We start from the raw sequence: 14396 nt of genomic DNA on the forward strand, positions 1-14396 counted from the left end.
ACTACAAATAACACTTCTCCATACAGACACACTACATTACAATGAATTTCCTTTAATAATCCTAACTGATCTTACAATCTAAATCATCAAATGCCAATGAAAAACCTCACATTCCAATCAATACATTGCATTTACATTGTATAAATGATGCATAAAATCTATGCACGATATACATTCTGCAAATGAATGTTAACAATATCATTGCAAGCAAAATACAAATACTTCCAAACAAGTAAACTATTTTAACCAATCAAGTAAACAAAAATCAAGTAGCAATCATTATTTACATCCCTAAACAATTGACAGTCCATCCCGAACAATGAAACAATGAACTAATTCACGCCTAGAGCAGAACAATTTAGCATGTGAAAAAATATAAGTACCAACCAGAATACAAACTTTAAAACCAAGGCTAACCCTGAACACAAGCACACAATACAATATCAACAATTACATCTATCTAATTTTAAAATACTTTAAACACACAATAAAGCATAGCAGCATAGACAAATTAATTTAAAACACATCAAATCAAGCTTTTAAAACAACATCATTTCTTACCCTGTATGTATATATCTCTAGACATATATACATACATACATACATATAGTTGCAAGAAATGATATACCACAAAAAAAAATACACATGTTAAAAAAGCTTTTAAAAAAATTAACAAGTTAAATAAAATACATTTCTTTAGTTCACTTACCATTACTTGGCCCCACCAACTCCCGTTGCGCAGCTTACTCACGAACCAATCCACCAGGCACAGGAACCCATAAAATAATAAACCATAAAAAAATAAACATTACACTAAAAATCCAAATCAATCCACGGGTCTTCTACTTGTAATCCATCTTCATCTGTATTCTTCTTTCTTCTATCTTCTTCCGGGCGGGGTCTTCTTTCCGTCTTCGGCCACACCCTGTCCTTCTTCTTCTGTAGGAGGTCCTTCCTCCTCGGCGTCTGGCTTCAAAATGAGACGACATAGGCTTTTAAAGGCCTATGACGTCACATTTCCGTCATATGGTTCCCACGGCCCTGATTGGGCCGTGAAAACCATGTGTTTTGGCCGATAAAAATTAAAATGATGACGTCACTTAAAGGCAATGAAAGCACAGCCAATCAGAATGGCTTTGCTTCAATTGCCTTTAAGATGACGTCATTAAAAGAAACATGGCCGGCCTCACATGGTACGGTAGCCAATCAGAGCGTGGGAACTCCATCCCTACTCTGATTGGCTCTAGTATACCATGTGACAGAGGCTTGGGGGAGAAAGGATGTGACGTCATTGAACGCTTGTCACATGTTACTAGAGCCAATCAGAGCGTGGGAACTCCATCCCTACTCTGATTGGCTGCCGTACGATTGGGGGGCACAGGGGGTGGGTAATGTATTTAATAAATATAATGATGCTTATTGTGGGTCACTGTATTGTTTTTATTGTGGGTACTGGGGGTGGGGGGTATGTGGGTAGGCCTCCCTTGTGTGTGGGTAGTGGGTGAGGGTGGTTAGGCCTCACGGGGTGGGGGGTTAGTGTGGGAGGGTATGTAGGCGTCCCGAGTGGTGGGTGAGGGAGGGTTAACCCCTTAATGACTGTGGAGGCGCATGCGCGACGGGATCGGAGATAGCGGCTTGAACTAAGCGCTCCGCTTCCCGCCGGCAGTAAATCAATAAAAAATAATATTAAAACTCAACACACACTCTAACAAATTACGGCACCCGCAATAAATAAGTATAAAGCACCACAAAGAATGGCGGCTACCTGGAAAAAGTAAAAACAGAAGGTGGACGTGTGCACCTACTTTGTGGGGGCAAAAAAGACCAGGGAGACGGACAGCATGGCGGCATCAGATTCAGACTCCGCACCGGAGCTGGAGATGGCAATGGACGAGCCGACAGGCGCATTGAAGAGGGAGATTGCAAAGCTCCTCTCCGACCTCAAAACATTTTTCCGGGGGGAAGTAGAACACCTGCGGAGAGACATCCTTAGCATTGGGACCCGCACAAATGATCTGGAGGAGAAAATGGAGGAGTCTGCTAGATGTCAAAAAGAGACAGACACCAGGGTTACCACCCTCGAGCGGAAGGTGGCAGAGCTAGAGGAACGCCACGAGGACAGCGAAAATCGGGACAGAAGGAACAATCTCAGGGTTAGGGGGATCCCTGAGAAGATTCAAGACCCCGAAGTGATGCTTAATAGATGGATGACTTCCATAATGCCGGGGAAGACTGAGGCAGAGCTGGTCATGGACCGGTGTCACCGCGCATTGAGGGCCCGTCCACTACCGAACAATCCACCCAGGGACGCAATTCTGCGCCTGCACCACTTCATTACCAAAGCAGAGATCTGCAAAATCACCAGGGCCACCCCAACAGTGACATATGAGGGAATCGAGATGGCCATATATCAGGACATTTCCCCGATCACGCTGACACGACGCCAGGCCCTCCAACCTGTTACCAGAATATTGCGAGACAAAGACATAAGGTATAGGTGGGCCTTCCCCTTCGCGCTGATTGTGGTGCAAAATGGCAGGTCCCACGTACTTAAACATCTGGCAGATGGTCCGGAGTTCCTAAAAAAGCTGGGTATCCCCAATACACTACAACGAGCGGAAACCCCTGTAGGACGCCCACCCCGGCAGACAGAGTGGGAGAAAGTGGGCTCACCGGCCGGACAACGCAAAGATAAGCCAGGACCCTCGAGACCAGCATGAGGACCGCATAACCTGCTTTCTAGTTCCACCAGAACTAGCTGTTATTGTTGTTCCCGTTACAATAAATACTGAGACTGTTCCCCTCACTGAGTGCTGCCCTGTGTAAGAGTGCCCCTAGGGTCCCCCCCCACCCCCCTCCCCCTCCTGGAACTGGGAGTCAGAGTCAGTGATCGGAAGACCCGTCAAGTGGTGGGGGGGCTCCCCAGGGGGGTGCGCGAATTCCCCCGCTGGGGAGAGGGGATTAGCTAATGTAGATAAGCGAGTTAAGGTAGCCAGTTATAGACTTTAGAGAATAGAAGTTCGTAACAAATGAAGTTAGAGTATAGATTATAGAATTCATAGTTGAGTAATAGAAAAGTGTTCACATCACCAGTTATGATAATAAAATGTTTGCTCTGCCGGCGGGGGGGCGGGTGATTGCCCTCATCCCCACCTGTTGGCATGTGCTCCTGGGGCTGTGCTGCAGCCTTAAGCCACAGTCCAGTCAAAGACCTGGGAATCCGTGGGCTGGAATATACCCCACAAACCTGGACAGAAGGGTGGGAGAACCCAGAGCATGGGCGGTTTTCCCAGGCAGTAAACCATAGGTCATTTAGGGCCAAGATGGTTTTCCTTGTACATGTCACAAGGCTTTATGTTCCCTGTCACTCCCCTATGTGTTTTCCTTCCCCTCCCTCAGGTTTCCCAAAAGGAGGTATCACGGCGTCACGAGACCAGCAACAGCACTACTGTCACCTACAGAGAATCCAAGGCACGGGTAGGAGGCGAACGCACTACACTCACAAAGACTCAATATACATACAAACATGGCACTGACGTTCATATCACAAAATGTTAAGGGATTCAATTCCCCTCAAAAACGTAGAATCGCCTTTGCAGAATTCAAACGTAGAAAAACAGACATTCTCTTCCTTCAAGAGACGCATTATTGCTCCAACAAAAACCCAGGATTCATAGACAAAATTTTTAGGAGGTTTTATCTCGCCTCAGCCAAAGAAAAGAAAAAAGGGGTTGCTATACTACTCCATAACAGAGTCCCGTTTGAGGTGGAAAAAATAAAACGTGATCCAGAAGGTAGATATATTATACTGGTGGGTATACTGCAGCAATGTAGAGTAACCATGGCATGCGTATATGCCCCATGTGAAAAAGATCCTCAGTTCTTTGCAGAGTTCTTTCTTAAGCTTCAAAGATGGGCAGCCGGAAATATAATAATAGCGGGAGACTTCAATAAGGTCCTGGACCCTCGAATAGACAGATCCCCGAGACAGGAGAAGGAGAGACAAACAGGAGCTACAGCACTATTAGATGGGCTAAGGCGAGGATGTCTAGTGGACATATGGCGGGTGAGCGTACCTATACATTCTACTCACACCCCCACGACAGTTATAGCAGACTAGACCACTTCTTTGTGTCGAGCAGAATGGTCCCACAAATCACCGACACATTAATTCATGACATATCATGGTCGGACCATGCATCAATTGAGCTAAGATGCACTCAAATTAGGCCGGTTAGCCCGGGAGCAAACTGGAAATTAAACGAGTCCCTGATTAAGATCCAAGAACTGGCGCAGACTGTCAAAGACGAGATTAGGCAATTTTTCGTCACAAACACGGGCACTGTGGAATCTCACATTACACTGTGGGAGGCTCACAAGGCCACAATGCGCGGAATACTGATTAGTCTTGCAGCGAGATGCAAAAGGCAGAGGGAAACAAAATTGACACAACTATATAAGAGGTTACATGAGCTCTCTACACTTCATAGCCGATCAGGTAGAGGGGACATTCTCAAGGAGCTGAAGGATGTAAGGATAGAGCTTAACCTCCTCCTCACGTCCCAGGCCGAGAGAGACTTGAACTGGACCAAGAGGAAATTCTTTGAGAAAGCCAACAAGCCGGACACTATGCTAGCTAACAGGATTCGCAATAGGCAACCAAGTTATAATATACAGGCCATCAAAACTAAATCGGGGGAAATGTCCTCCAACCCCAAACGCATAGTGGAAGAGTTTAGACTTTATTATGAACAGCTATACAATGGGGAGAAGGTGACACACAACCCAAAAACAAACAAACTACTACAGACCTTTTTAAGGGAAGCAGCCCTACCTAGGCTGAACAGACTGGAACGCGAGGCAATTCAGACTGATTTCACTCTGGAGGAACTGATAGAAGTTATCAAGAGTCTAAAACCCTCTAAGGCCCTGGGCCCGGATGGGTTTTCTAATTTGTATTACAAAAAAATTATCGGGATTCTAGCACCGCACATGCTCAAGTTATTTAACGGAGTCTTGGCGGGGGAACCCTTCTCGGACCAGATGCTCCAGGCGTCGATATCTATAATCCATAAGAAGGACAAAGATCCTACAAATTGTCAAAGTTATAGGCCGATATCTTTAATCAATTCAGACATCAAAATATACTGCACCGACACACTTTATTCGAGCAAATACCCGGTATGTACCTGGCAGATACCTGGAATGCGCCGCTCCTCACCTCTGACAAGCCCCGTTGCATTTGCCTTCCCAGCCTGGGTTAATGCCTGGCTGATGGGCGGCTGATCTGTTAAATGATAATGATTAGGATTTAATAGGCTGCAATGCTTCGCGTGTCTACCAGATGGCATAAATTCATGAATTGTAATGCAGTATATATATATGTACTGTGCAGTATTGCAGCCAGCGGGAATAAAATGCTTCAATCCCTGCCGAAAAATAACTCAATGCACTCGGGCAGAAAACAGTCACAAACCTCAATACACCCGGGTATACCCGAATTCGTGGGACTAGCCGAGCTCGAATAAAGTGTGTCGCCAGTGTACTCCAAATTGCTGTCCAATAGATTGAGTGCGATCCTGCCAAGGCTTATCCACCCGGACCAGGTTGGCTTTATTAGAGACAGACAAGCGGCCGACAATACTAGAAGGATAATAGATATCATTAACTTCATTAATGCCAACGGGATCTGAGGTATAGTATTAAGCCTTAGACGCGGAAAAGGCCTTCGACAGGATTGACTGGCCATATATGGAATCCACGCTTGGAGCATTCGGGTTTGGGGGCAAAATTCTAGGGGCAATAAAAGCATTATACACAACACCGACCGCCAAGGTGGTTCACCAGGGCTTTCCGTCAGAGTTGTTTAAAATCAAAAGCGGGACCAGACAGGGCTGCCCACTTTCGCCCTTGTTGTTCGCCTTATGCGTGGAACCGTTAGCGGCACACATACGTCGCAGTCCTGACATTTCGGGAGTTAAAATCCATTCTCAAGAGCATAAAGTCGCTCTATACGCGGACGACATCATATTGTCATTGACAAAGCCGCTTACCTCGCTACCCAATCTGTTTGCTCTATTGGAAAAATTTAGCAGAATCTCCGGTTTTAAGATAAATCAATCTAAATCGGAGGCGCTGAATCTAAATATCCCAAAAGAAACGGAGAAATTACTAGAAATTAATTTTCAGTTTAAATGGCAGCTCAAAGCTATAAAATACCTAGGGATATATCTCACCAAACATAGATCCACTCTATATCAGGAGAACTACCCAAGACTGCTAAGAGCCCTCACAAAAGAACTCAAGGATTGGTCTGCATACGGAATATCCTGGATTGGCAGAATCTATTGTGTGAAAATGAACCTTCTCCCTCGACTACTGTATCTGTTCCAAACTCTTCCGATACCCGTGGTGAGATCTGAGATCAAAGAATTGCAGAATGCAATTACGAAATTCATTAGGAAAAACAAAACACCGCGGGTAAAAATGTCAATTATGCAAAGACCTAGAGAAACTGGGGGTCTGGCAGTACCGAGCTTGATGGCATATTATAAAGCGGCACAACTATGCCAAATTACACAGTGGCATGGTGATCCGGAGCCGAGGCGTTGGGTGGCTCTGGAGAAGGAGGTGTGCGCCCCGCTAGAGCTCAAGGATCTAATTTGGTATCCTAAATCTAGATTAAAAGACTTAAAGGTTCCGCTGACCTCGGTGCTTAACTCCCTATCGGTCTGGGCCGCGGCTAAAAATAATCACTCATTAACCTCAAAATATACGCTGATGACTCCCCTATATGGAAATCCAGACTTTGCTCCAGGGCTAGTTAGTACGAACTTCACACGTTGGCAAAAATTGGGGTTTAGAAGGCTAAAAGACCTGGAGGGGCGAGACACGATCAAACCATTTGAGCTATTACAGTCAGAAACTGACCTTCCCAACACAGAATTCCTTAGATACCTCCAGGTCCGGGCATTTTATACCAAACACCTAAATAGACCACCGCTAACTAATTTCGAGAAGCTCTGTGATCGGGGAACCGACACACGGGGACTCATATCTGCTCTATACAAGGAAGTGGTTAGGGCGGACATTGACGGCTCACATAAAACCAGGTTCATGACACAATGGGAGACAGACCTGACAGGACCGTTAGACGATGAAGACTGGACAGCGATCTTTAAAGCTGCGGCCAGTAGCTCGATTTGTACGACATTGAAGGAGAATTCATATAAGGCATTAATGAGGTGGTATCTCACCCCAGTTAGATTGGCAAAATTCGTTGCGGGAGCTTCCCCGCTCTGTCCCAGACAGTGCGGGGAACGGGGAGATCTGGTACACATGTTGTGGTCTTGTCCACGAATCATACCCGTCTGGACGCAAATCAGAGATTGGTTACAGAGGATCTTTTTGGGCCTCAAAATTCAACTAGACCCGTGGGTGTTCCTGCTAGGTAAGCCCACGAATGAGGTGTCTAGATCAGGAAACAAATTAATAGCACATTTTGCTACGGCGATGAGATGCGAGACCGCAGCACTGTGGAATCAGAATGCAATTCCATCAATAGATAAAATTCGGAACAGAATTTGGTTTGCTTGCCAGATGGAAAAGTTGACAAGTTTGGTCAACAACACTGGCCCAAATTTCCAAAAAGTCTGGTTGCTCTGGTTGGCTCAGACTGATATCCCAGGGATGAGCAATGCCTCCGTCTGGCTTTAATAGAATCAGGTGGGTTCTCCTTCAAGGGCGGATCGAAAACGAGGGAGGAATGACACGAACACTAAGCCTAGGGATGACCGAAGGAGAATAAGCGTCCCCCCTGCCTTTATGCCTCTATGCCAGGAGCAGTATGGATACAGATAGAACTGAGCCCGCAGTAGCGGTGTAGGACCAGTGAAGAACACGAACGGAGTTACCTCCTCTACCCTACCCTCCCACATCATCCCCTCCATTCCCAATCCCCCAATTTTCTCCCGTCTACCCCTTCCCATGTGCGTATAGATTTTGTCTGTCCCACAGTATACTATATGGTACCAATGTGATACGTGTATGTAATACTTCTGAAAAACCAATAAAAGAAAGTTAAAAAAAAAAAAATAACCGCTATGGTGATGGAGGGGTTAGGGGACATTACTTTGGATGTTTTAATTTTTGTCTCTGTTTTGCAGCAGCGGAGGGGCCATGGGCAGGTGGGTAGTGGGTGTGGGTGGTTAGGCCTCACGGGGTGGGCCATTGGCAGTGAGGCGCTGCATTATATTTACACAGGATCCCCCTCCCCACATTTACATACACTGCACTCACAGAAACACAGGCCAGGGAGATTAAACAGACACATTAGGGGGAGGGGGCTTTACACAGATTACAGTCATGGCAGGGAAGTTTAACAGACACAATAGGGGGAGGGGGCTTAAACTTTCCTGCCTTGACTGTAATCTGTGTAACAGACACATTAGGGGGAGGGGGCCTTACATAGATTACAGTCAAGGCAGGGAGGTTTAACAGACACATTAAAAATATGTATTTAATGTATTTATTGTTGTTTATGTATTTTAAATACACAGGGGGTGTACTGTACTGTATGTTGTTTATTGCAATGTTTATTGGGGGCAAATGTCCCCAATAAACATGCTATTCTGCCTTAACCCTTCATTGCCTTAGCGGCTATCAGCTATGGTAATGAAGCAGCATTTCTGTATTTTAATAATATTGTGCAGGAGAAAGCAGGGGGTCCCTTGAGCTTTGATTTCTGGCTCAGGGAACCCCCTGCTCACTGTACAATATTATTAAAAATACATTAATGCTGCTTCGTTACCATAGCACATAGCCGCAAAGGTAAGGAACGATTCTTTATTGATGTGTGTGTTTTATTTATACTGTAGATGTGCAGAGGGTCTCCGGAGCTGAACCGCTGTGGTTTTAGGTCTGGGGACCCCCTGCTCCCCGAGATACAGGCTCCTTTAGGGGGTGCCGGTATCCCTCTGCTTGGTTTACATGCCGCGGTCACGTGATCGGGACCTTTAAATGCAGAGGGATACCGGCACCTCATAAAGGGGCCTGTATCTCGGGAACCAGGGAGTCCCCCGACCTGAAACCAATGCGGTTCAGCTCCGGAGACCCCCTGCACATCTACACTATGAATAAAAATGTATTTTAAATAATTTTTAATGTGCCGATGTTTGCGCAGAGAGAGCAGCGGATCTCTCTCTGCTGCAAACACATCTCGCCCCCGCCGGCCTATAGTATCATTGATGTACATATACAGTACTGTATGTGTACAGTATGTTAGGGGTTATAGGGGTTGTTGTTATACAGTATATATATATATATATATATATATGTATATATATATATATATATATATATATATACATATATATATATATAAAAATATAAGAAAAAAAAAGCGCCAAATCCTAGTGCATTACTGTGCAAAAATCGATATATTTAATTCCCAAAAATCTCAATAAAAATGAACTCACAAACATAAAACAATTAAAAGCATTGTATGAGTAATACTCATGCTCCTAGGACCAGGAAACGCTGCTTTGCTGTTGAAGTCCCTCCGTGGCTCCACTGGAACAGATTGCTGCCTCCGTTGTTCACTGCCTGCAGGAACTGACGAATCAGGCACTCCACGATGGTCTCTCCCCCGGTGCACACCAACCAGTTGCTTTTTAGTTCCCACCGGGGACGGTTGAAGTCGCGGACCAGCGGATGACGTCACGGGAACCGTTCTTAATACCGGACCGGTAAAGATACTCAGCAGTTCAATTGCAAGCGTTGAAAAGTCCACTGCACACCTTCCCTACGCGTTTCGTCTGATTAACAGACTTCTTCAGGGGATGGACCTTCCATGGGTCCATCCCCTGAAGAAGTCTGTTAATCAGACGAAACGCGTAGGGAAGGTGTGCAGTGGACTTTTCAACGCTTGCAATTGAACTGCTGAGTATCTTTACCGGTCCGGTATTAAGAACGGTTCCCGTGACGTCATCCGCTGGTCCGCGACTTCAACCGTCCCCGGTGGGAACTAAAAAGCAACTGGTTGGTGTGCACCGGGGGAGAGACCATCGTGGAGTGCCTGATTCGTCAGTTCCTGCAGGCAGTGAACAACGGAGGCAGCAATCTGTTCCAGTGGAGCCACGGAGGGACTTCAACAGCAAAGCAGCGTTTCCTGGTCCTAGGAGCATGAGTATTACTCATACAATGCTTTTAATTGTTTTATGTTTGTGAGTTCATTTTTATTGAGATTTTTGGGAATTAAATATATCGATTTTTGCACAGTAATGCACTAGGATTTGGCGCTTTTTTTTTCTTATATTTTTCTATGCAGGTGGAGAGGGAGGTCGTTGTGCCCTTTTAAGAAGCTGCCGGTTGATCCTAATAGTGCTTCTGTCACTCCCCAATTATTGGATCTATTTGTTGGACTCTAGAGGACTATCTGCAATTAGCAGATTAAGGCAAAGTTCACAGCACCACACATATTTTTTTGTATAATTGTATGTTTTAGTTTTTTTTTATATCAGATATTCACAGTGCACTTTTGGTATATGAATTGATTTCACTATTCAGGATTTATTATAGTAGTATTCATTATATTGATTTATTAACAATATGTTTATATATTTATGATTTTTAATCAGTTAATTCAATTTTATATATCCTATATTTCTGGTGTTCCACACACAAGCGCAGACCCTCATTGTATATATTATATATATATATATATATATATATATATACATACTGCATTACAATTCATGAATTTATGCCATCTGGCGGACACGCGAAGCATTGCAGCCTATTAAATCCTGAACCATTATCAATTAACACATCAACGCGCGTCAGCCGAGCATGACCCATGGCTGGGAAAGCAAAAGGAGCGCGGCATGCTCCAGGTGAACAGCGTCGCATTCCAGGAACAAGCCAGGGACAAACCGGTGATTTGTTAGAATAAAGTCTGCCGCAGCAGTATGTTAATACCTAATTTGCAGGCCAAGGGAATATTGCTGGGAGACAGCTAGCACAGGAGGTCTGGGGCATTGGGTGTGAAATCTAACACCAGGTGACAAATGTCCACTACCCAGGGGTCCCTGCTTCAAAGGATGTATTGATGGGGGCCAGGGGTGCGGTTACGTGCTAAGAGTTACATATGTGTATTCGTGGGACTGACTCGCACATAAGGAATACAAACACCTGATGTTTAGCCGGTCCTAACAGACAGATATTAATATCTCTCTTAATTTTAGTATTACACGGTAATATTTAGTCTCATTGGGAGCGTCACGCGTGACGGAATGTATTAATATGTCTCACGTGCCAGTAAGTACCACTGAACTGAAGTTATGAAGTTATTTACAGTGTATATGGAATTTTGGTTCTGTTCTGGAAACTGCAGACTCAACTGTTATGTTAATAGGCAGGAATGGCATCCTGCAGGAATTAACATAGCCTGGTGATCAAAGGCTAACTGCCTAATTGTTTATGCTGGGCCCAGGTACCAAGGAACTGACTGTTTTGTAAGTGTGATACTTCACACTTACAATAGAAGCCCAAAATCTGCTTCAAAGATTTTTGCTAGACAGCTCGGCATCTAGGGTTAAGAGATGAGTTTGACATGGTATTTAAGTCAGAGTCACCCCTTACTCAAATGTCTTCATGCCAGAGGTCTTCATGCCAGAGGTCTTTCATGTCTTTCGTGTCTTGATGATCATGAAGATTGCTGTATGATGACTGTTTCATCATTTCCATCTTACGTAAGTGTCCATATTTTGCCTGTTATTTGTATATCTTGTGTGTTCACCTTTATCAAGGAATAAATTATATTTTATCATATCTAAGTCTCGTACCAGTTCAACCCAGTTATAATTATTTTGGTGTAAATTACAACCTGTCATAAGCTATCGTGACACTTACAATCTAATTTTAGTGCCTGAGACAGAGGGAATTAAAGGGACTTGCCCAAGGTCACAATAAGAGCAGACATTGGGATCTGAACCGTGTTCATCCACTTCAAAGTCAGGGACATTACCACTGAGCTACTTATTGAGCCAATGGAGAGTGGCAAACACATTTCTTACATGAAATGCAAAAGAGCATAAAAATGGAGCAACTGTACCAAAACACAACTTTCTTTGCATTGATACATCTCCCGCAGTACGATTCTCATTTACAATGTAAAATACAACTATTTGTGGGTCTATTACTTAATAATAAAACTACAGCAAAATACACCAGCTTAGCATAAAAAAAATGAAAAAAAACAATTAAACAAAACATATAAACAAAGTTGTGGAAGAGAACAATACAGTAGCTTTATCAATTCTATTAAACAAAATGAATTAAAATATTTGTGAACAAAACGTACCATGCTATATATTTTTTTTTACGTGACATATTTATAGAGCATGACAAAGAAAGTTAACTGTCAATAGTCAGAACTATTGGAAAATTCTGATTTTAGTTAAATAAGTTGACCAATAAACTATATACAAGCGGTCGGCACTTATCCACTGGAATCTGTCCAGGCGGTCCTCGCTTATCGCTGGAATCAGTCCCGCAAACCGATGTCAGATAACAGACCTTCGGATTAGGGATTAATGTTAATCCACGGTGGTGAGCGTTGGATAAGTGATTCCGACGTCGGATAATGCGTCCAGCGAACTGCATTATGTGGCGTCAGATAAGCGGTTCAACGGAAAGCGGACCGTCGGATTCCGAAGACCCCCTGTACACTCAAACAATGGGCAAAGAAGCAGTAAAATAGTTGTGGTGCGGTGTTAATTCCTGGAAAAATACAGTGAAATAAGCAACAATGCTTCTTTGACACTTTTTATAGTTTTATGTAATATTTTATATAGGAACAAAAACTAAATTAGTTGTTTGCAAAGCAAAATCCGTATTTAGAAACTCACTAAAATGAAAATTAAAGAGTGGGCTTGCAAAAAGTATTGGTATCCTTGTATCATCACTCAACTCTAAATCAATACATAACAATAAATTAATTGTGAATAAAGCAGAACAAAAAAATGATCCACATGAAATAAACATTTCGTCACATATTTTTATGCAAAACTTCCCCCAGTTTCTAAAAAGAAGAGGAATTTAAGAATGGGGAAAGAACAATTGAAAGTGGTTCAGTTCATTACTGGCATAAATTTTCTGTACAGTGTAATTGGTTTATAAGGTTATTGCAAAGCAATTATTTGTACGTCTCTCTTCCAATTTAGGGGTTAAAACACACACACACACACACACACACACACACACACACACACACAAAGAAATCAGAAAGCAAAATTACCATATATTTCAGGATGAAGACGAAGGCCAAAAGTATGATCTGTTGGAACATTCAGAGTGTCTGCAATACTATAATGAGAGATACCATATGTATCAGATTATTAATGATTCTACTCAATGGCAAACTATTGTACAACACTATGTAATATACTTCTGCTTTCCAAGGATATACTGTAGATGCAATGTTACAACATAGTCTACATTTTTGGAAACACTACAAAAAAAAGCACAGCTGTATTATTCAATTCACAATTTGAGTTAAAAAGCATTTACATTTTAGACCAATGACTAAGGCACACGGGGGAATTACTTCCTTCCAACATCTACTATTATCAACTTGCCTAACGCTTCAGAAACTCAACTTGATTACTTCCATTTCCACTATGCTCTATGGGGAAAGTAGCAATAATTGCAGGTGCAATAGACATAAATGGGATGTCCTCGGAAAGCATAATTGGAATCTGTAACAGGCATGTGCCATCTTTTTGTTGTAGTGTGGTGTACGTTCCCAGTGAGTGCATTTAAAACAGATCCTGCCTACTCTATATTGTGTGTTTGTTTTGTTTTTACAACCTTCAAACCAGGAATCCTCTGGAGCGGACCCCCCCCCCAGTTCCTACGATACTTACCGGTTTAGGAGTACATTCTGTATATTCCGAAGCGGTCGTTGGGGCTGTTGTCGGAAAGAATTACCTATGGCAGTCAATGGGGATTTTCATCTGGTGAATGGCCGCGTCATATAATATTTATTATAATATTTTAATAACCCTTTTTTCATATTTATACGTTATAAAATGTTATTATTAATGTAGATTTTTACTCAGCCACGATTGTATATGGATCTCCCTTTTGTGGGTACCAACTCGGTTCTCTCTGGTTTTATTATGATTTAGCTGCATATGTTGATTTTTAAACAAGTTGATTTTTAAACAAGATGTTCTATTAATCCACTGTTTCTTGTTGATCTCTCCTTTACGGGTTTCCCTTTAACTTGCGCCATTGGGATATTCATCATTGAGAATTGTTTTTTATTTGAGTTGTAGGGATTAGTTCTGTTCATTTGTCATATACTACACATTTTAGTTTTATTACTTGATATG

The 14396-nt window shown here is 43.0% G+C and overlaps 1 protein-coding gene across 1 annotated transcript in view; it reads right to left on the minus strand.

Annotated features, from left to right (window-relative positions):
- The window catches only part of EFHB (EF-hand domain family member B), a 58332-nt gene that overhangs the window by 14548 nt on the left and 29388 nt on the right, over positions 1 to 14396 (minus strand). Inside the window, exon 8 of the mRNA XM_075586917.1 lies at positions 13298 to 13365. Within this exon, the coding sequence (XP_075443032.1) occupies positions 13298 to 13365 (68 nt within the window). The remainder of the gene's footprint in view (positions 1 to 13297; positions 13366 to 14396) is intronic.

This window comes from Ascaphus truei, chromosome 2 (assembly GCF_040206685.1).
Source record: "Ascaphus truei isolate aAscTru1 chromosome 2, aAscTru1.hap1, whole genome shotgun sequence".
NCBI lineage: Eukaryota > Metazoa > Chordata > Amphibia > Anura > Ascaphidae > Ascaphus > Ascaphus truei.